General features: G+C 40.6%; 1 protein-coding gene and 1 long non-coding RNA gene across 5 annotated transcripts in view; both read left to right on the forward strand.

Annotated features, from left to right (window-relative positions):
• palmdb (palmdelphin b) overlaps positions 1-8,649 on the forward strand; it is a 77,799-nt gene extending 69,150 nt beyond the window's left edge. For all 4 annotated transcript variants that reach the window (XM_005462291.4, XM_005462292.3, XM_025910265.1 and 1 more), the window contains one exon: positions 6,483-8,649. In XM_005462291.4, the coding sequence (XP_005462348.1) occupies positions 6,483-6,566 (84 nt within the window). In that variant the 3' untranslated portion in view covers positions 6,567-8,649. The remainder of the gene's footprint in view (positions 1-6,482) is intronic.
• A 10,132-nt stretch (positions 8,650-18,781) lies between these two features.
• LOC102079037 (uncharacterized) lies at positions 18,782-20,731 on the forward strand. Its single transcript, XR_267570.4, has 3 exons — positions 18,782-19,251; positions 19,328-19,489; positions 19,571-20,731. It is a non-coding gene; the product is annotated as an uncharacterized LOC102079037 (long non-coding RNA).
• The last annotated feature ends 1,911 nt before the right edge of the window (positions 20,732-22,642 follow it).

Consider the following 22,642-nt stretch of genomic DNA (forward strand, 5'->3'; position numbering starts at 1 on the left):
TGTTGACACCGCTGCAAGTGATGTCACATAGAAGGAACAGCAAGTTCAATCTCTGTCTCTGGGAAAAAAAGGGGGTTTGTATCCTAGGGAGATCTCAACAGGAGAAAAAACTGTGCGGATGAGGTGTGAGAGATGTGTACATACTCCACCCAGACGAGATATGATGACCAAGTTGATGGATTGTTGGAAGTGAGGCAGTGAAGCGTAGCCCCCAGCTCCTGATTCATCCATTCCGTTTGGCCGTTGGTCTGGGGATGATATCTGGAACTGAGACTGACCAGGGCTATGTGATGTTCAATGTCTTCAGATTGAAGTACAGGAGAAATATCTGTCGTTTAAAAAGATTTAATTTGCTTTGGCAGTTGGAATTATAAGTTACAGCGCTGGACCTCCATGTGAATACATCCATCTGTCTTCACACAAAGGACAACCCTGGATTGGGCTGTATCGTTTTTATAACCCAACAATAACACACTATTATTATGACTGTCTTCTTCCCCAAACCATCCTGATGTCTCCATTTGGCCTCCTCTGTGCTCACGACCCTCGTTATCTGCTTCTATTTCCTGGAATGACAAGACAGAAAAGAAAGCACCTCCCTGCCTAGCCTTGATCATTTTTATATTATCCTACTAGTGTTTCTATTTATCTAGATCGGTACATTCTGTTCGGACTCCCTTTGGCCCAGCAAATATCCTTCTAACCATTATCTAGTGTGACGTGTAAGCATGTAGCAAAACCCTGTGCTTCCCCATCAGTTCTCAATATTTGGACTGACAAGCACTTCCTCTGTACTTTGTGCTGTCTAACTACATTCACACACATTCATACTCAGATGGATGCATCGGAGAGCAACTTGGGGTTAGCATGTTGCCCAAGGATACTTGGCATGCAGACTAGAGGAGCCAGGGATCAAACCACCAACCTTCCGATCAGTAGGTGACCTGCTCTACCTCCTGAGCCACAGCCACCCCAGTCCAGTCCAGTCATGCTGCTGAATGACGTTTTAGATCCTCAAAACACGGAGTGCCAACTTGTTTATGAGCACATTGCGTTGTGTATATAAAAATAATAAAAACAGCTTTAATTAATCATTTTAAACCCTAACAGCTCCCAATGCTGATCAGAAGGACTTCCACACCTGTGAAGTAAACTGAGGACCTCGACCAGACAGGATCTCCACTGGAATTCCGTGGAGTCGGAAAACATGATCTGTCAATAGTTTAGCTGTCTCAACAGCTGATGGCAGTTTGTCCAATGCTAAAGGTGGGCTGAATTAGAAAACCTATCCACACTGGTGAGTATTACAGTTTTTCCCGAGGAAGTGGGAAAACCAGTAACAAAATCCAGGGCTATGTGGAACAGAATCTGTGTGGAATGGCTAGTGGTTGGAGAAACCCAAACAAGAGTGTTGTGGTGTTTATTGCAGGCAAGCTACTATGTACTCTCTCACGTCCTTTTCTAGTGAATCCAACCAAAAGTGACGGCGAAGCAAAGATTCCGTTCACTTTGCACTTTTTTTCTTTGCAAACTCCTTTGACCAAAGATATGGTCCTACTCATCCCAGGATGAAAGGAAAACTGGAAGGTATTGATCCAGTGGAGTACTGTGGCACATGTAGCGGTGGGTACAAACTGCCAACCAGGCGGGCCAGTAACTGGGCCAGTTCCTCCTGAAGGGCTTGCTGGATCATGTCCTTGATTCTCCAGGTTAATGCACCCACCCTGCAGGAACCAGGAAGGATGTTGCCGGGCTCAGCAGTACTAGTGTTGGTGGCGAGCTGGTGGTAGAGAGCGTCAGTTTTGACATTTCTGGACCTTGAGCGATAGGACATAGAAAAGTTAAAACGTGCAAAAAATAGTGACCAGTGAGCCTTGACGGGCGTTCAGTCTCTTGGTTGTTCTGATATAGGTTAAGTTCTTGTGATCTGATTCAGCTTCAGGTGACCAAGTGAACGGAACCTTTGCGGACATGAGGTAAGTTACAGGTGCTGCTATCTGACTGTAGTTGTGGATAAAATGGGTAATGTCTGTACAAGTTCGCAAACCCAAGGAACTCTTGAAGGTGCCTGCGAGTGGAAGGAGTGGGCCATTCAGCGACTGCTCAGATTTTGGCAGGGTCCATTTTCACCTGTCCCCCTGCCAGAAAATAACCCAGAAAAATGACGGATGGTGAATGGAACTCGCACTTCTCTGCTTTACATATGGCAGCTGCTGAAACACCATGTGAAAGTGGATTCAATTATCCGGGAGATCCTTGGAAAAAATCTGAATGTCATTGAGGTGGGCAAACACGAAAAGGTTTAGGAAATCTCTGAGAATGTCATTCACTAGTGCCTGAAAAAGTGCTGATGCATTTGTAAGACTGAATGGCATGACTAGGTATTCAAAGTGACCCAGTGGTGAATTAAAAGCTCTCTTCCATTCATCCCCCTCTCTGATGAGGACTAAATGGTAGGTGTTTTTCAGGTCCAGTTTTGTGAAGATGGTGGCACCGTGGATGGGTTCAAACAGATGATGGAATGGCTGCCAGTGAATCCAGAATATAGAACGGAATGGAAGCTAGGACCGGGGAGGCGGTGCGGGGACAGGGATCGGAGACTAATGAAATTAATTGCGCTGAGACTTGAGACTTCTTTCAGCCCTCTCTCCCTCAGGCCATTATCAAGTCTAAGAGAGAGAGAGAGAGAGAGAGAGACCAGATTCTTGAAGAACTGAGGCATCCTGGGAGGCTAAGTTGTCCCACATCTGATCATTCAGGGCCTGAAGGAAAATACCCTGAAGGGCACGATCGGATCAGCCTGCCTCAGCTGGTGTGGTGTGAAAATTGATCACAAATTCCATGATGAAGGCACTTCTCGTCTTCCTTGCCTTAAATTTAAGGGTCTTTTAACAGCTCTGCCCTCAGAGACGGGGTGTGAGAAAGTCTTTTTAAACTCCCCCAAAAACACATCATATGTAGCGATCGGATAACAAGTGAAGTAAGCTTCCCCTCAGCATTCCCTTGAAATACAAGAGCTTCAAAGCATCATCAGGGAAGAAACGCGAAGAGCAACCAAAAACTAATGAGCATTGCAAAAGGAATCCCCCCACACTGGCACAATTCACCTGTGAATGGGTCGGGGGCAAGGGATACTCTCTAAACACCGGCGTCATAGAAAACAATGTTGGTGCAACGGGCAGAATGGCTTCCATAAACCCTGGTGATGCCTCTGGGGTTGCGGAACTGGGTACTGCGTTGGACTTGGGGTATAATTTTAACTCAAGAATCGCAGAGAGTATTTTGTCTTGTTTGTCTTCGATAGTTTTATATTGACCACCTAGGAACTGTAATATCTGTTCGTGTTCGCCTAACTTAGTGATTGCTGTCCAATCCATTTTCCTGGCCAGGGAAAACTAAACAACGAGGTACAGGTAGGGCAACTAGAGATAAGCGCCTACTTGCAGGTGGAGCTAACATTGGCTTCGGGAGGGAACATACAGAAGGAGCGAGCTGCTGATTGTCAGGTTTTTTTTCCCAACCTGAGATGAGAAGGTTTTCCAGGGTGGGCAGGAGAGTAAGCAGATGACGATTAATCTATTCCAGATTGAGAGGTTTGGTGAGAGGCCAGCACGAGGCTGCCGACTGAGGCAGGTCGAGAAAGGTTGCAAAGAAAGCTGTAGGCATAAGGAGACAAGGTAAGTATGCAACAATCAACCGCAAAATCACAAGGAAATACAGCCATGAGTCGCTGATGGACTGGAAAAGAAGAGATGACCTCACCGGGCTTAAATGCAGCCACGCTGATCGTCACTGAATGAAACAGGTGAGTGAGAGTGTCCAAGGTCCCATCCAGGTGTGAATCCGGGAAAACACAGGAGGAGATGGAAAAACACTGGCCGTTCACATGGACCTTGACATCATGTGCCTCATCACATGAGCCAAGGTGCAAGAATTCCTCAGTCTAACCTCACAATATAATAAAAACACCATATTTCTAGCCAAAAAGGGGAGGTCCACTGTTATTCTAAACTCAACAGACTATTACACTAAGAGTTCTACACTCCTCAGTGACAACAGCACCTATGAAGCCTTGTCCCACACTAGTCTGTTTTTGTTTGTTTTATTTTCCACAAAATTGACACCAGATGTTTTGGTTTATATTTTCATTTTCTCTTATATTTTTAGTACTATTTTCTTTTCTGTCCTAATTTTATTAGATAAAGAACTGAAGACTCTGTTCCTACTTACATGTCAGTATTCTGGAAACCTCGAATGGGAATGTTTGTACCTGGCAATACATTTTTCTTTGTTCTGTATCTCTTTGTGGATTATTTGTGTGATGTTTCTGTTGTGAATAGGGCTGAGACCTGTTGTACTTGAGGTACTTTAATTTTCATTTATAAATGCTTTATAAGGCAAAAACTAGTCATCACTTTAAATTTAGGATATTTAATTAATTCGTTAATTTTCTTTTATTAATTCATTTAATTAAGTTAGTTAATTACACAGAATGCTTAACTAACAACTATTTACTGCCTGAATTAGCCATGAATTACAGTAAGAAATGACAAATCACTTATTTGGACTTTTTAAATGATACAATGTACATGTTATACTGTATATAAGCTGATTAACTAGGAGAGGTTAATAAGCTTCTGGCTACTTTATAAATGATGAATTAAGCGCTCACCATGCAGTGACATTAAACTTCAAAGTCTAATGTTTTTTTTCAGAGGAATGTAGAATACTGTACAGTCCTGTGAAAAACATGACTGCAACAACTACGTATATGTTGTGATTTAAAAGCATGTGAACCCACTTTTAGCAGCGATAACGTGAAGTATTTGTTTTCAGTGATCATGTCCATGATCTCATGTCACTCCTCTCAGCTCGTGATTATAGGTGAGGGTAGGAATGTAGATTTGATAGGTAAATTGACAGCTTTACTTTTATGCTTAGCTTTCACTTTAACACAAAAGATTAGTACAGAGTGTCTGTTAGTCACAGACTCTGCCTTCATACCCTCATTTGTGAACACAAACCCAACATACTCCTCCACTCGGGGAAGCAACTCGTTCTGGAGCTGGAGTGGGCGCTCCACCCTTTTCCAGCTGGCAGCCATGGAAGTGCTGCTGCTTCTCATTCATGCCACCTTGCACTGAGCTGTTCAGCTCTTTCAGTGCAAGGCTGGAGGCAGAATTTAATCATGAGGCCACCAAAGAGGAGACACCCCACCAAATGGTTATGCCTAGATATTCCTTCCATAAAAACTATAATCAGAATTTGTGACCAAGAGCAGCCTTTTCAGAGTCCGACACCCACCAGAATAAAGTCAGATGCTCATCTCTGTCCTAATCCTGCTAGACCTCAGTGCTTCATTCAGTACTGTTGACTACAGTATTTTATTATAAACAGATATTAAAGGTACTGCGTAGATTATTTGTTCATGTAAATTGAGAGTCCTCACGCAATAAACGTTAACTATGGAGTTCCACAGGGTTCAGTGTTAGAGTCATTTCTATTTACATTATACTTGCTTCCATTCAAATATTATTGGGATTAATATGGAATCTGTGAGTGTTCAGAAATGGCACCAAAAGATCTTCTATTGAAATCTACAATTCTCCTTCCCAGATATTCACTGAGATGAATTTTATTCTGAATATTGGTCATTCTAGTGAGTGCTGTTAAACAAATCCTTTTTAAGCTAACAAAGAAAATATTACTATGACATTCATGTCCATACTGAGTGTGTGTAACTCCTGATCATAGGTGTATATTCTATGGCTTTGTTTGTTACAATAGTGTTTATTTTAGCAACAAAAACCAGACTGGCTTATTCAGGAAACCTTTTACAGCCTTTTTCTTTTCCTTTGTGGTGAAATACTTTTACTATGACATTTCACCCTCTAAACAATTTAAACAGTATGCTTGTTTAAAACAAGCATACTGTTTAAATTGTTTATTTTGCCAAATAAAAATACTCACTTGTAGCCAAAACTACAAGTGAGAGCTTTACAAAATAAACTCAACTTTATGCATCCTGCTGTAGCATATTTGATGTCCAATTTTCACCATGAATTTAGTAAAAGTTAGTATGCCATGCACAGTAAAGACATGTCTCTTTAAGACAAATATTTATATTTAAGTAATGGAAGCCATGTTAAATCAATCTCATTCTGAAGGCAGTTATCTTGCATAATAGTTTTGATGATGATTTGTACGTCTGAAAAAAGTATGTGCGTCAAATATGGCAGTGTAAAACTTGCATGACAGGGTTGTATCTCGAAAAGGAAGAAGTCACATCCTGTCTTAACTGACAATAGTTTAAGCGCAATAGAGTAACTGAAAGAAAAGCTAGTGGCTTAGAACCTCAACTGCCAAGACTGTCATTGCAAAACTTGCTTATCCCATCTTTATTTTAATAACCTGAGAAAGCTGGTGGAAGAGGTGGAGGGAGTAATGTGAATGCAGTAAATCAATAAAGTGTCTTTTGGCAGTTTCCAGAGATCCACACTGGAGGAAGACGCAAGAGTGCCATGGCTTTGCGCTGGGAGGCGGGCGAGTTTACAAAGAATGAATGAAATGGAACAAGTCAAAGGTTCACTGCAGTGTTATTCTCATTCAAGTTAGATGCACTGTTAAAATGGTTTGTTTCATGTTGTGACATAACCTAAATTCTGCTTCATGTGATGCTTGGGCAAAGAGTGTTTATTCTTACGTTAGTCTGAACAAAGTTTATTGAGCACTGATGGCGGATCTGATAACGCTCAGTTCTGGCCAAGAGGTGCATATTATGTTTGTGAATACCCATACGCATTTGACATTTGTTCATTACTTGTGAATAAATACTCACATTTGCTGCTGTTTTAAGGTCTTAATAAGCTACAAAATCTGTAATTGTTTTAGTAAAGTGATGCTTCTTAGACAACTAAAAGCAGTGCCAACACACTTTGTATTTAAACCCTAAACAACTTTTTTTTCTTCTTTTTTTTTGGCTTGTGAAGAAGCACAGAAGGTCCTAAAACTGACAAACAGTGCAGTAAAATAAGAACAGACCTCAGCAGTTTGATATGGCATTGAGTGTATGTCCTGTTAATGCACTACAGTGTTTAGTGGATCCTGGTCTTTTGCTGAAGATTTCTTTCTGTGGGAATAGATTGGATAAAGGATCGTTTCATTGTTTGTGCCATGTCAGATGACTGATTGGAGTTAGTCAGTATTAATTCTCCAATAATCTGAGTGTAAAACTGTAAATGGACTGCATTTATAGAGCTCTGTACCTTAATTAACCACTCTAAGAATGTGACCCTAAAATGTCCTCTGCTGGGAGAAAAGTACATCAATTGTTCTGTTGTTGGTGGCAAGAATGAACATAGCAGGCTTCATATAGTCCCAGGCTCTCAGGATCTTAAGGCCCTGGGCATTACTCTGTCCCAACAACAAGAGGAACTCACGGTATGGTTAATGCTTCATATGGCTATGGTTACCATCTGTTTGCCTTTCTATTCTTCTGTCGTTACAGTTGATGTGCTTTTCTGCTTTAACACAACTGAATTCTTCAAAAAGGCTTCAATATGTTTCTGTTTCTGTTGTCAGACAAAGGAACACGCATGAAAAACAAGAGACTAGTTAAAACCAGCAGCAGTCCCTTTAATGCCATTTTCTTTCTTGCTGCTGAAATCATCATAACAGCAATGTTGTGTGGCAAAAACCAGAAGGTGTACATACACGGACACCTTTGCCTCAGTTTTATATGATGAATAGACTCGTCTGCCTTTAAAAACATTATGAAATTAGACACAAAAAAACTGGCAGTGTCAAAGGATGAAACGAGAAACAAAATCATAAAACCTGGAAGCAAAACAAGGGCTCTCTGAGAACGATGACACAATCTGAACCAATCCTTCATATAAAGGTTTGCTGACAGTGAAAGTGTTTGTTCTTTCTGAGACGCCCCTGACAAATGTATAATACTGTCCACTTTTTGCTAACCTGTGAGACATTATACATGTCAATCAGATTTTTGATGTTATTGTATGTCTTGATAATGAAAATGTGACATTGGTTGGTGTATATTAGCTGTATTTTCATATTATGCTGTTAGTTGCAACTGAAACTTTAAGCTGGATGAACATAAAGGAATATCCATGCATTCAACTGAAACAACATAGACATCACTTAGACAATCTTATTATAAATGTCAAGATTTTTATGAGACTACGTATAAATTTATAATTCCTTTTCAAGCCTCCCTGTGGAGGGTCAATGAAGCCATGGCCTAGCTATAAATTACACAGGGTAATTAAAGGTTACTCTAATAATTAACAACTTATTTATTTATTGTTAGAGTGGGTTCCTTTACATGAAGAAATACACTGATGGTTTTTTAACAAACGTTTCAGCTTCTCTGAAAAACAATTTATACAAATTCCGTACTTTCACCTTAGAGTCTATTGATCCTAAACAGTTTGTTTTTCATTTCGAATTTGTATGCTTAATTGCTGAAGTATAGCTTACAAAACTTAAGGATTGCTTGCTGATGTTTAAACATTTTGTGTACAGCCCCCTCTGTCGCTTTCAGGGGCTAACTGGGGCTCTATTTGCAGGGGATTTTCACTGTGTATTCCTCATGCAAAAATAAATAAAGCTATATATGATATATAAGGAACTTTGTCTAGCTTTGTTTGCTGTTCATCAGCCTGTGTTGTGAAAATATGGTTGTGCAAAGGAGACAGTAAGCCTGAAAGTCACACTCAAAAGTTTATGAGTTACGAAAAACAAAAACAGCTTATTGTCTTTATCGTCTGGTGAGTATAAAATGTCATAAAATCATTCTGATTCTGTAAGTCCATGAATAATGTCCTCATCTTTTTTGAGATTCACTAAAAGGCCTATTTAATTTAAATAACTGCATCAGTTATACCAGAAAATTGATTTTTGTTGTTGTTGTTGCCAGAAATGTATTTGTTTTTAATTTATGTCATGTTTCAAGTTTTTGCTCTTATGTAAAAAAAATTCCCATGAATGGTGACTGAAAGTTTTCATAACTTGTGCTGCGTGATAAGGACCCAAAATGGACCCCAGACCCAGGGAAACGCTCAGAATTGCAGCTTTATTTGCAGATAATTAATAATGCAACTATATATATATATATATATTGCAAATTTCTGTCCCAAGCTTTAAAAAAATAATTCTTCCACTTCTTAAGAGGGGCTATCCAGGTTTATTTCTGACTCGTACACACAAAACAAAGCTACCACATCACGATGTCACGGTCAAAAAACTGGTTGCTGCTACAGCACACATCTCCACCACTGTGCTGGCTCATTCTAACCGCTACCACACAAAGGGACAAAACACAGGGCAGAGGCAAAGGAAACAGGAAGGGAAACAACTAGATGGGGCAAACATACATGTGAAAGGACAAAATAGAAAAGGAACTGATGTGAGGAAAACAGGAACACAAAAGAAGGATTAAAGCAACTAAACTAATTAAAGGCAACTGGCAGCTAAATCCACTAAGTAGTACAAAAATAAGCAACAACAAAAATACTAAGCAAACCTGGAATCTCAATGACAATAGTGTTTACTGCTGTTTTCACTGCTTCCTAAGTCATGTGATTTATTTTTAAGACAACTTCAAAGATCACATTTTGTTTGGATAATTTAAGCAGGTTGGACAGGTTGCACTTTCTATTACAGCTCGGTAATAAAGGGGGAATAGTAGGGTAACGAGGGGGAAACAAGAGTGTAATAATTTCAAAGTTATTACTATGCAATGACCAAAGTAATAACTATGTAATATCCAAGCAATATCATGCTAGAAACAGTGGTTACAGTTGAGTAATATTGCCATGAAATTTATGTAACACTTTATTACTATTCAGTTACCTGTGGTAGTTTCTGTGTAATAAGCAGGAAACAGAGCTGCAAAACTGCCTGTTTCTATTTAATAACATATTAATAACCAGGTAATAAATAACCTTTTAAAACATCTTGATGCATTCTCAATCATCCAGGAAAGTAAATCTCCAAAAGTTGAATCTGTTCATCTGGACGTAGCGTTTTGTGGGAGAAACGTTTCGTCACTCATCCAAGTGACTTCTTCAGTCTCAGCTGACTGCAGGTTTCCCCAAACCTTATAAACAGTACATTTGCATAATGACTGAAACCAGCCCACTGAAGGAACAATGGGCTGTGAGGCCCTGAGTAAATGTGGTTATCCCAGCTGGACTTTTGTCAAAGCTGGGAAGGCGCCTAAAGAAAGCTCCAGCCGATCCAGGAGAGAAGGACAACCGCTGCCCAGGCGAAAACCTGTAGTGATCCCATATGTGTCAGGAGTATCGGAACAGTTGAGACACATTTTTTCTAAACACCGGGTCTCTGTGGCTTTTAAACCCCAAAATACGCTGCGCCAAAAACTGGTCCACCCCAAGGATCGGGTCCCCCGACACAAACAGAGTAACATAGTGTACGCTGTTAAGTGCCAGGAGGATTGCCAGGATTTATACATCGGGGAAACCAAACAACCTCTAGCGAAGCGGATGGCACAACACAGAAGAGCAACCTCATCAGGCCAGGACTCTGCAGTTTATTTACACCTACAGGCCAGTGGACACTCTTTCAATGATGAGGATGTACACATCCTGGACAGGGGAGAACGCTGGTTTGAGCGCGGAGTCAAGGAGGCCATTTACGTGAAAAGGGAAAGACCATCTCTGAATCGAGGAGGGGGCCTAAGGGTACATCTTTCGCCATCTTACAATGCTGTGATTGCAGCCATTCCCCAACTCTCTGTGAATGGTACCCATGGCCATTGATCAGTGTTCTTTGATCAGTGGGTTTTGGTCAGTGATTGTTGATCAATGGTCATGGGAATTTGCATAATTATGATTAAGGAACTGACCTCACAGCCCATTGTTCCTTCAGTGGGCTGGTTTCAGTCATTATGCAAATGTACTGTTTATAAGGTTTGGGGAAACCTGCAGTCAGCTGAGACTGAAGAAGTCACTTGGATGAGTGACGAAACGTTTCTCCCACAAAACACTACGTCCAGATGAACAGATTCAACTTTTGGGAACCTTTTAAAACAAACTTAAAGAACAGTAATGACTACCAGGAAACATCTATGGCAGTTTCTGTGTAATAAGCAGCAATTTAATTTTACTTTGGTCATGATAGCTGAATAAAACAAGCATCAGAAAGTCTGCAATGAACTGGAAACACTGAAAGAGGATCCACTTTCACAGCTTAGTTTATCATGGATGACAACACATAACACTGTATTTCAGGGAGGAGAGAAGGTGGAGCCCATTTTTAAACTGTCCAACATACAAAAATAAGATGCTATCCATGTTCTCCTGCTTGTCCAATTCAGGGTTGTGGGGGCGCAACACCATCATCACCACCTTCATCACCACCTTCATCACTGACTCTTAACCATCCAAACATCCAGCCTTTCCTCCAGTGAGGAGCTCCAAGCCGCCTACTGCATACTGAAAAATTAGAAGTTTTAAAAGAATAACAATGGTAAACCAAGGGTGATGTTATTGGCAGTTCTGTGAGCAACAATTTGACAGATACAGACTGTCCTATTGAAAAAGTGCACCATTATAATTTTGTCTCAAGTGAAATAATCAATTCATCTTTTTCCTTTTCTAAGCAAAACAACATATTAGAATATTTAATGTCTGTCATTAAAAATAAACCACTACAAAATGTACTGGGGGTAGACAGCTATATTCTGAGTACAGAGTGGCTAAAGTTAGCAGTCTTTGTCTTTATCCAGGGTTAAAATAGAAAGTGCAGACTCCCAGTAGGCAGCAGTCTGCTGGCAGCCAGCTTTTTGCAGACTGTTTCTATTTATGATTATTACACAGAAGCCACTACAGGTGTTTCCAATAATCACAGACTTTTTAGATTTGCTTTAATATTTTATTAATATCTTTGTCCAGTTTGTCCTGTAGACAAACTGATGAGAGTCCAGGTTCCATGGGAGGCAGGCTTTATGTGCTGTAGGATGAGACTCACGAAACATTAGGTCTGCAGTTGGTGAGACACTTTAGGGCAGATGAAAACCTTTCTGTGATTCATGTGGTCCACACTGCATATTTAAAAGTACATCGTGCAAAACACGCCAGGGTTTTAATAGTTTTGCAATTTTCATTAGTTTTTATTTTTATTTCGTTTTGACTTCAGATTTTCAATTTTATATTAGTTTTAATTAGTTTTTACCAATTGTTTGCTAGTTTAGTTTTTATTTTTTTGAAAATCCTTAGTTTCAGTTTAGTTTTGATTAGTTTCAGTTATAGTTTTAGTTGTGTTTGCAATAATTAAGTGTAACAAAATCCCAGTTTCATCATATCAGTCATTCTCTTCTGCTTATCCTTGGGTATGTTGCTATTCCAGCTACCATACCCTGCACCCTGGACAGGTCGCCTGTCTGTCGCAGGGCTAACACGCAGAGACAGACAACTCACATTCCCACCTATGGGTTCTTTAAATAAATAAATAAATTAGGGCAGATGAACAACCGTTGATACCAGGCAACTATAAAATGTATATCTTGGCCCCAATGAGACTATTAACTCTTGCAGCACCGGGTGTTAAGGCAATTGACTCACGCAGTTATGTAGATATCCCAGTCCTGTTGTCTCGGGATGCATCACGCTGCCTTGCCTGGGGTTAACTTCTGTTTCTGGGGATGAGGGTTGAGTGTGCTCCCTTACCTTCTCAAGGTAAGCTAGGTTAGCCTTCTTGTGTGAGCTTTTCAAGTGCACTTTAAGGTTTGTGGGATTTTTTTCCCTTTCGAAATGTCCCTCATAATTTGTCTCTTTCCACTACAAGACACTTGCTTTATCCAAAACACAGTCATATTCAAAGTAATCCCAAATTGGACTCTGGCGCTTTCTCCAGACTTTTCCTGACATGATTCTGCGCGTGGACGGAGCAGCAACACAGACGACTCGACTAACGTACTGCCACCTGCTGGCATAATGAGACACAGCAAGAAAAAAACCTGGAAACTAAACTTCTTTTTCACCCTTGACTATTGTATGACACACACACATCAACGAAAACTAAACACATTTTTGCTATAAATTCAGTTAATTTTAGTTAGTTTTGTGAACACTCATTACAGTTTTAGTTAGTTTTCCTTTTTTTGTTTTTATTTTTATTTCCGTTAACGAAAATGTTTTTTCACTTCTAGTTTTCGTTATTTCGTTAGTTTTCGTTAACGATAATAACCTTGAAACACGCACACTCCTAAAAGCAGTTCCACTCACATTTCATCAACTTTGAATGAAAAATATGTTTCAACACTTTTTCTCACAGGATTTAATAATAGTTAAAGCTCCTCATTTGATGTATTACTGGGGAGACTGAAAGACGGCTGGCTGAACTGGCTGAATGTCAGAGAGCGCCATGGCAGTGCAGCACAGAGGATTTGCACTCTTATACTTATTCAATGTTGCAGTGTTAGACGTTTTATTAAAAAATAATTTGGTGATAACATGTTGGCAAGTAAATACAAGCAAAGACAATAAAGCATAATCTTATTATGTTTTATAATCAGTTGTAATAAAAAACTGAACAAAAAATGTAAAAACAAAAAAACACTCATCTTTCTCAAGTTACAGGGATTTCTGCATTTATTACTCTTAAACTATGTTATGATATTCATGTAGGTCAAAACTGAGAAAGTAACATTTTAAATGGTTTTAATTTGAAGATAGATGATTAGAGTATGCTAAAGGTACTGCACAGCATTGGTTTGAATCTAATAGACTCTGACCCTAACCCAGATTTCAGTTTAGAGTACACGTTTTGTTGTGCAGTTTCTAAAAGTAGTTGAAGTAGTAGCAGAGAGACAGGTGTTCCAATCACTCCCATGGTTACAGGTGTATAAAATCAAGAACCTACGCACACAGATTGTTTTATAAATATTTGTCATAATAACACAGTCTATCTTAGGCTCTAAAATATAAGAAGACTTTAGATGACTGTCGTTGTGAACTGGCACTTTATAAATAAAACAAAACCAAATCATGACATCAGTTTGGAGATCAGCTGACTGTGACAGGAAGATGGCGCCTTTGCTCGGCTTGACTTCTACCTGTCTGCATTGTATTGTATTTAATGCTTTTATATCAGCCCTGATGTTTAATATATGGAGCTATGCTGCTGTGATTTATGACCGTTCTTCCTTGCTCCACATCAAAGAGTCTATGGAACGTCTTTATGATGACTGGCACAGTTATAGGAAAACTTTCCCCCCACCATTTGTGCGCTCTTCCTCGCCGGATTACTTCTTGCTACTTATGAAATGTGCCTTAGGCAGTTCCAAGAAGAAATTGAGGAAAAGACGCTGTAGGGCTGGCATCCAGGTACACATCAGACGAGCCTACAGATCAGAGATTCCCCGACTGGCCTGGAGACATCCCTGGTTTTTGCTGCCAGTTAGCCTTCCGGATTTGGTTGGAAACACGTACTCGCAGCCACTACAGCGTGGATCCTTCTCACCTGATGCTCTGGATTCTGTCGATTACCTCACTACTGCTGTGTCCTCGCAGCCTGCATCGCAAAACCGGTGGTTGGTCCCGCCGGTTCCGTGGCACTTCTGGAGACCACACGTTCGGACACGGTGTTTGCTGTCAGTTCCACTCCGACAAGCTGATGTGAAACCTGCGCTGCCAGCTTTTAATCGGATTGCACTCTTGAAGGCCCGCTCCATTGCAAACAAATTCTTCTCTCTGAATGAGCTCTTCACAGGAAAAAACCTGGATTTTCTGTTTCTCACTGAAACATGGCAGAGGGATGGCGAGTTTATTCACCTAAACGAACTGCGTCCTGCAGGCTGCTCCTACTTGGGCGCCCCCCAAGTAGGAGCAGTAGGAGCATGCGTACCGGCACAAAAGTTAGGCGCACTCAAATTTTTCAACCGCATCGCTTAACACCGCAGTTTTACATGTGCACTTTCTTTGGGGGGAAGTCCATACAGACAATATTCATTTCTAAATGATTAACTAACAATCTTGTGCTTAAAGTGCTTTGTCAATATTGTAGAAAATGTTAAACTTAATCATCATCTCGGCTCCTCTGACAACCTGTTTGCTGCTGCCTGCTGCTGAAAGGCAGTGGGGAGAGGGGACACTTGGGCATTTATCACTGCATATAATGTGTTTTCTGGATACACTGCTGCTTTTTCAGCATTCAAAGATTGATGGCACCGTGTCAGAGCTGGCTATGAATTTCAGACGGATCAGTCCTTAACTTAACACAAAAGTTATCAATAGTTCTTTTCATCTTTTCTTATTACCCACAGCTACATCCACTTCTGTCAGGCCTAGGCTGCTCACTAGGGCTGGGTATCATCACTGATTTCTATAATCCATTCGATTCCGGTTCTCAAAGTCCTGATTCGATTCAATTTAGCCTCAGACAGTCAGAAATATTATAATTCTGATCATTTATCAGTACTGATACATGTGAGACTTCATCAGAATTGTGAACATCACAGCAGATGCCTTTGTGTCAAAGTAACTGAGAATAAAACACAGAAAAACATGAAGGAGATTTTCCTGGTCTGGCGTTTTATAGCAGATAACCTTAAAAATATTCTGCAATATTCTGCAATTTTGCATAATTTTAAGAAGTTTAAATTTCTTCAGTATTGAACAGCAGAAATTAGGCTTTCTTGTCCGAGGTCATTTAAGTGAAAAAAAGAAAAGAAAAAGACAGCGGCCGACAGCGCTGTAAACAACGGTAGACTGGTGGGTAATAAGTGAATGAATAATGCAGAAAACAGAGATTTGAGACGGGAAACTGTTATTGAAGTACAGAGAGAGAGAGAGAGAGAGAGAGAGAGGGAGCTGTGCATGAAGTGGTGGAAGCAAAACAGCAAAAGTCAGAGGGAATTCATGACGACATTGATCACATGTGAAGCGTAGTTTGCTGCTTCTTTTGCTGCTGGCTTGGTGAATTTTGGTTGGAGAGACAAAACCTGCAGCTCAGAATCAGCGCAAAAAAGACGTAAACACAGCGCGGACCCGACGCATCAGAATCACTGAGCTCCGACAGCGTGTCCGTGTTTGGGCCGTGGGGTGAGAAAGCCGAGAAAGACAAAGCTGATTCTGATGCGTCGGGTCCGCTCTGTTTATGTCTTTGTGTGGAATCCGTGTGCCTGCTCTCATTTACTGTTTGCTGTTTGTTGAAATAGTTTTGTGAGCTTTAATCTGAGAATCTGGCGTTTCTGACAAAACACAGTTATATTTAAAAGTCGATTCAGGATTTAATGAATTGATATCGCTTTATTCAAGCTACTCACCTCCCTCTTCCGCCTGCACTTTCAGCTGGACGACGGCCAATCAGAGAGGTCCTGCCCCTGACTATCTCTGATTGGTTTAGTCCATGATAGGGGCATAATGTGTGTCTGTTGTTGACCACACAGAGAGTTGCAGAGATTTTTTTTTTTTGTTACCTGAACAGTTGGTCGCACCGGTGCGACCAAATAATTTTTTTTAGTCGCACCACTGAAAAATTTGGTCGCATTTGCGACCAAATTGGTCGCACTCTAGAGCCCTGCTACCATATATATATATGTATATATAGCAGTCTGATGGAAATCAAGTCAAATCAAGAGGTTTTGTAAGGACAGGAAGTCAGCTACTTTACTACTTTATTACTCCATAATCTCATGTTTTATTATATCTATTATTATGCACACGCACACAAACAGTCTGATTTTGAGGTCCACTCACACAGGAATAACATCAGCATGATCACTAAATATCAGATCTTGTTAAAACCACATCTATAGGACCAACAGAAGAACACTAAGCAAAAGATTTAGAGACGAAGCAGTGTGACAAATAGAGGAACAGATGGACACACACAGGGAGGGAGGTGGTGTACACACACACACACACACACGCACACAGTGGTCCATCAAAGGACAGCTAGTAAACTGGTGACGAGGTCATGGTTACCAAATGTGAGTGCTAATGTGAGTGGGGGAAACACCACATAAACAAGCTGCTAAAAACCTTAAACAGGCCAAAGTTACAATCAGCTGCTTTGTATATTTAGAGCCAGCAGCTAGCCTTCATATTTAGTGTACAGTCCAAATATTCTGATCCATGTTTTATGAATTAAAATAGTCGACTCCCACACACTGTCATGTTTGTCTGTTAAATTTTGTAAGTTTGGAACCAGCATCATAGCAAAAAAGAAAATATTTGTTTGGAATTTACAAAGTTCAGGGGCTGTTACTCATATCAAAAATCCATTTCAAAGAACCAGCAGGGACACAAACAGCTCGACCATGGATCTTGGCTTTACCCAAATACCCCAATGTATTCAAAGCCTAAATGCGCTGACACTTATGAAGAGTCTTCTTCCACGCCTCAGTGGTATTTTCAAGGGCAGGAGATTCAAACAGACCAGGGCTGAACTGCTCAAACTGTAGGTGGTAACGACGGCTAATGACATTCATCCCCAAGAAGCCAGACACACTCTTTGGCTGCTGAACATGCCCATCTGGAGGGTCCTCTACCACTAACATGCCCATTTTTGTCAGGGTGCCACCAAAAACAGTCACATTAAGCTTCATGTAACCTATATTGGCTTGCCATCGGTCTGAAAATGAAAATGCCTAGTCAAGGGAGAAGTGGGGGTTACTCCAATCTGAGAAGGAAAAAATGGACAGACATTTGCTTCATAAGGGTATGCAACTGAACCTGTTGTTTACAAAGACACTCCTTTATCTCTAAAATGTCATCACTAGGCTTAGCGGTGACTGAGTGCATAGTTGCATTAACTCCCTCTACTACTGTTAAGGTTCAAATATTGAGGGGAAATCCAAAAATAACCACAGATCCAGGCTGGTGCAATTAGACGACATTTTTAATGAACACATGTGTGAGTTCAACAGCCCAATCGGTATTGAACTGTCTTACAATAGTCAGACAAAGGTTTTATAGGGTTAAGATAGTACAGCCCCCTTTTCTGTTGCCAGGCAGACTTAATACAGCATACGTCAACTCAAAACCACAATGACTTTTAACATAGTTTAAAACGAACATCGTCTTCGGCTCGAACCCAGGTGCTTCCTGTCTCCATCCTGCCCAGGCTTTTCTTCTGGAACATCAGGTCCACGTTCTGCACAAAATGTCACTCATGCAGGCACAACTTTGCAGTCGCAAGCAAAACATAATTAAACTCTTACCTATCTAACTGAGTCTCTCTAATATGTGTGTGTGCGTGCACGTGCGGGGGCGCGTGCGTGCTGTGTACTGCGTACGTGTCATGACCTCTCTCACTATATGTGTCTGTATGTGTGTGTATGGGTGTCTCGCCCTTAAATGCTCTCTCATCTCACCCGTTGCACTTCTGACCTGTCACCAGAACAGAGGCTCATCCTTACCTGTAATAACCTAACTGGAACTATATATGTAATCTACTGAATAAATGTCTTAATCAAAAGCCTCTACTAAAAGCTTAACCCCAAAGATATAAATGCATAATAAAATACTCCAGTTTCATAACCTACTCACAGTACTTGCACTCAAACTCTGCTTTCGGTTTCACTTCTGCAAAGCACGCCGTTTCCTGTCAGCCTGCAACTCAGTTTTCTCACCCACTGAAGACTTCAGTGTAAGAATATAAAAACATTCAAAAGCCTTTAAAATTATAGATTCAACTCAACAATTTAAAGTGGTTCTTCTGGACTTGTAATAAAGACTAATATGATACCAATATATTTGAACATCTGAATGCATCTGCATGCAACATCACTATTAATAATGAAATGGTAATGATGATTATACTAATAGCAGCAAATAATAGCAGGAAAATATTTCTCCTCTGGACACTACGTGACAGTTGGTATCAAGGGAATTCACTCGAGACCTAGTTTTCCTTCCCTGCCAGCTCACCTCAGCCGACCTAAGGAGAATACTGCGTAGGGTAACAAAGGAAATGTCTGCTGTTTGAAGAACCCGCTGTTTCAACTCTCTACGCAGCATATCATCATGAACATGTTGAACTGCTCTCTTAACACTGTATCACATTTGGGGATACCTCTCAGGATCTGGAGGTTTGACTGGAAAGTTCCATCAGGCACCTGAGTTCCTTGGTCTCCACCCCTGGGCGGAGCCATCATCTCTCCTGCAGTCCTGAACGCCTGAGGCTGATTCTGGGTAATCAGGTTGAGGATTTAAGTTCCACTGAGACTCTCCTTCACTGCCAGTTTGTCAACAACCTCACGTTGGTATCAGCTCTAAGGTTTTTTCATGCTCTTGCTACTTGTTTTGTCGTTTACTCTGATTTCCTGTGCTTACAGTTTTCGCATTCTGGAACAATACAAAGGACCTCACCTGCCTGCCCTCCAGCCACCACTCACCACCTCGGACACAGCGGAACTCAGGTCAGCCAGCCTTTGCCACTACACACCTGGATTCTCACCGCCTCTCCCTCAAAGTCAAGTTCACCCCTGCCAAGTTCAGTAAGCATTATCAGTCATTACCACCTCTGCTAAATACCCTGCGCCTGCTGCCTTCTTAACCCTGTTCTCTTTTCTTCCCAGACGCACCCGCTCCATCCCCGTCGCTACCTGCCAATTCCCCATTCACCCCACTGTCCCACGGCCACATCATTAGCAACACTTTGCCACGAATTCACCTGTTGACCTAATAAATAAACACTGTAAAACGTACGAGCCATCTCTGTTGTGGTTGTCTGCGTTTGAGTCCAGTTTAGCTATCGGCCTGTGGCCATTGTGACAATACCACCTGATATTCCAACATCCATGAATAATTTACGGGCATAAAAGTAGTCTTGCAGATATTCCCCCTCTTTCTGGATACGCTGTAAAAACTGTAACTGAGCAGCTACCTAAGAATGAATACAGCTATAATTCTCATTTAAAATAGCAAAAATCTTTACTGGAGTATCTCTCCGACACTGCCTTCAGGATGGTCCATCACAAACATCAGTTGTTCTGCTCTTGACAAAGGGCGACTCTCCGGACATCTATGCACTTCTTCAACCTACTGGTCAACAGTTAACAAGTCCACTGACAATTTCTCAGTAAACTTCAGACATTTATGCGCTTGGGGCACATAAACATAACACACATTTGGAGCTTCATTTATTGGGTTCAAATTTGATGGCGCAGTGGAGGGCCTGGCACTGGACCAGTCACCAGTGAGCATTCCTGTAACTGGTCTCTCAATTGTTCATTTGCTCCTTTCAGCTACTGCAGCTCCTGCAGCTGCTCCAAGAGGGCCTGTACATTGTCCATAGGGTCAGTGAATGAGGTTGATTATCACAGCTGTCCGTCCAACTGATGGCTTTCCCTCCGTTGGAGATGTTACTGTTTTTCCTCCTCTCAGTATCAGCCAGGATCAGCCAGCTTCCTTTTCTTTGGGGAAGCCAAGTGTTTCCCTAAGGAAATGATTGGTACCACTGCAATCACCATAAGCACCTATGCAAGGCCCAGTTAACATAAAAGCAGACCCAAATGCAAAAAAATCCGTTTTAAAACACGACCCTTACTCTAAAACAAACTAGGGATAAAGAGCAATAAAAGGAGAAAAGGAAACACTGTGACACAATCACATGTGCAGCCCATCCTACAGACAGTACAATATAAATTACATGTCAGTGCATTAACACATTTTTTATGTCAAATATATAAAATTACTGTACCTCCAATCCACTGCTATGTTTGCCACACAACTTGACTAGTGTTCTCTTAATCACTACTAAAAACACAAAATACAATAAACATCAAACACTTTTCAACAAACTTTTTTTTAAAATTGACTTAAAAAACTAGTCTGTACCCTGGCCCTCTGCTGTAGGGTATTGTAGGGCCAGAAAGTTTTTCAAAGTTTTTCTTTGAACACTGTCTACTTTTCACTCACTTTTAGTCCAGTTCTTGTATCTTTGTATCTCTGCCATTTTCTAAAGAATGTTGTATTTTGTCTTCTTTATTTTTAAGACCAAGATGGTGTAGAGTCCCAGATTTTAAGCCCTTATACGAGTTGTCCCTTAAGAGGGCCACTGAGGCACTATTGATCATGTGTCTCATTGAGGCAAGGTGTGAAAAAGGGTGTGGGTTATTAGCAGCAGAGGTTTCAAGTGAAACCATTGGGAGACCCTGACTTATTGAAATCATACGGTTACTCTGTAACCTTGGTTCTCTGAGTGACTGACCATCTCTCCACTTGTTCATGGCGTGTGGATGCCTCTTTAAGACATAAAAAGGCAATACAGTGTCACTGGCAGCATTCTTACATTGGCTGCTATGTGTAAATAGTAACACATGCAAGATGCAAAACCCTTTGGAATGGTTTTTCACACACTTTATGAATTATTGAATGTGTAGGTAGTGTTACATTTCCACCTAAGATACAAACATAACATAATCTAAAAGTTGTTACAAAAAAAGTAAGTACAGATAGAATATAATGACTTGCAGTTCTCCATCCATCCACGCTCTTTCTGAAAGTATTTGGACTTTGGGAGGATGTCCAAGTATCCAGAGAGAACGAGAGGATATGCAAACTCCAGAAAGAAAAAAAGGAAAATGAATCTTTTCTGATGCAGGATTCTCAAATGTCCTGCTCCTTTGTGATTGTCATTTTATAATGAACCAGATGTTATCAACTGGTGAAAGGTCTGGCCCACAGACAGGATAATTCATCAAACTCAAAAAGAGATAATATGATGCCACTGAAGCCAGAAGAGAATGCATCCTCAAAGGTCTAGTGAAGAAAATACTTGATATGTTAATTTACCTATATGTTCACTAAAGAGATGCACAAAGTTTCAGTTAATGGGGTTTTCTTTGCATTCTAATTTGCATTCTATTCTTGCTTAAAAATGAGGGGGGGAGGCTTTCACAACCTCTTTCTTTCTCTCACTCAGAAAATGCATGAAACTCATTTTACCTTACTTTGAATGGTATGTGATGAACATGAGTGAAGAGTCATTCTTTTTTAAAAATAATTGTTTTGTTACGGGATTTTGATAAAAGTATCGTCTGTGCCATAGCAGAGATGAAATCTCTTTGGAATCTGTGTAATTCAACCAGAAGGTGCACAGCCAGCAACAGTCCCCAGAATGTTTGATTATTCTAGTGGGGGTAGCTGGGGTGGGTGAGCTGGGTAGTATAGTTCTTGCAGTGGCAAAGCTGCTTGGTCTTGTCTGTGTACCTCAGCTACCCTTAAAAACTAAAGTACATATTTGGGGTTTTCCAGAGAACTGTCATGGAAATGGATTTAAACAAAGTAAAGGTTTTCAAAACATTGCATTTGCACTGAGAGGTGGGACCATTGCAAAAGCTGCACCTTGAATCTGGACAGTGAGTCTGAAACCATGCACACATAATACACAAGTTAATTATAAGTTATAAAAACTGCTTTGTAACCATAATTTTCCTACTTTTTTGCAATACGGAGTGAGTGTGAAATTTGGTCTATCATTAAACTTTTTAAATAGTTTCATTTCATGTAGTATATCTTTGTGTTGTAGACTTGTCAACATTTCAGAAAATAACTTGGAATGAACTTGAAATGATCATAGAAAGGATTTCCACATGACTACATTACTGTCTATCAGAATTAAGCTTTTTTTTGTACTAACTTCATTT

The sequence above is a fragment of the Oreochromis niloticus genome, linkage group LG9 (assembly GCF_001858045.2).
Source record: "Oreochromis niloticus isolate F11D_XX linkage group LG9, O_niloticus_UMD_NMBU, whole genome shotgun sequence".
NCBI classification, from domain to species: domain Eukaryota; kingdom Metazoa; phylum Chordata; class Actinopteri; order Cichliformes; family Cichlidae; genus Oreochromis; species Oreochromis niloticus.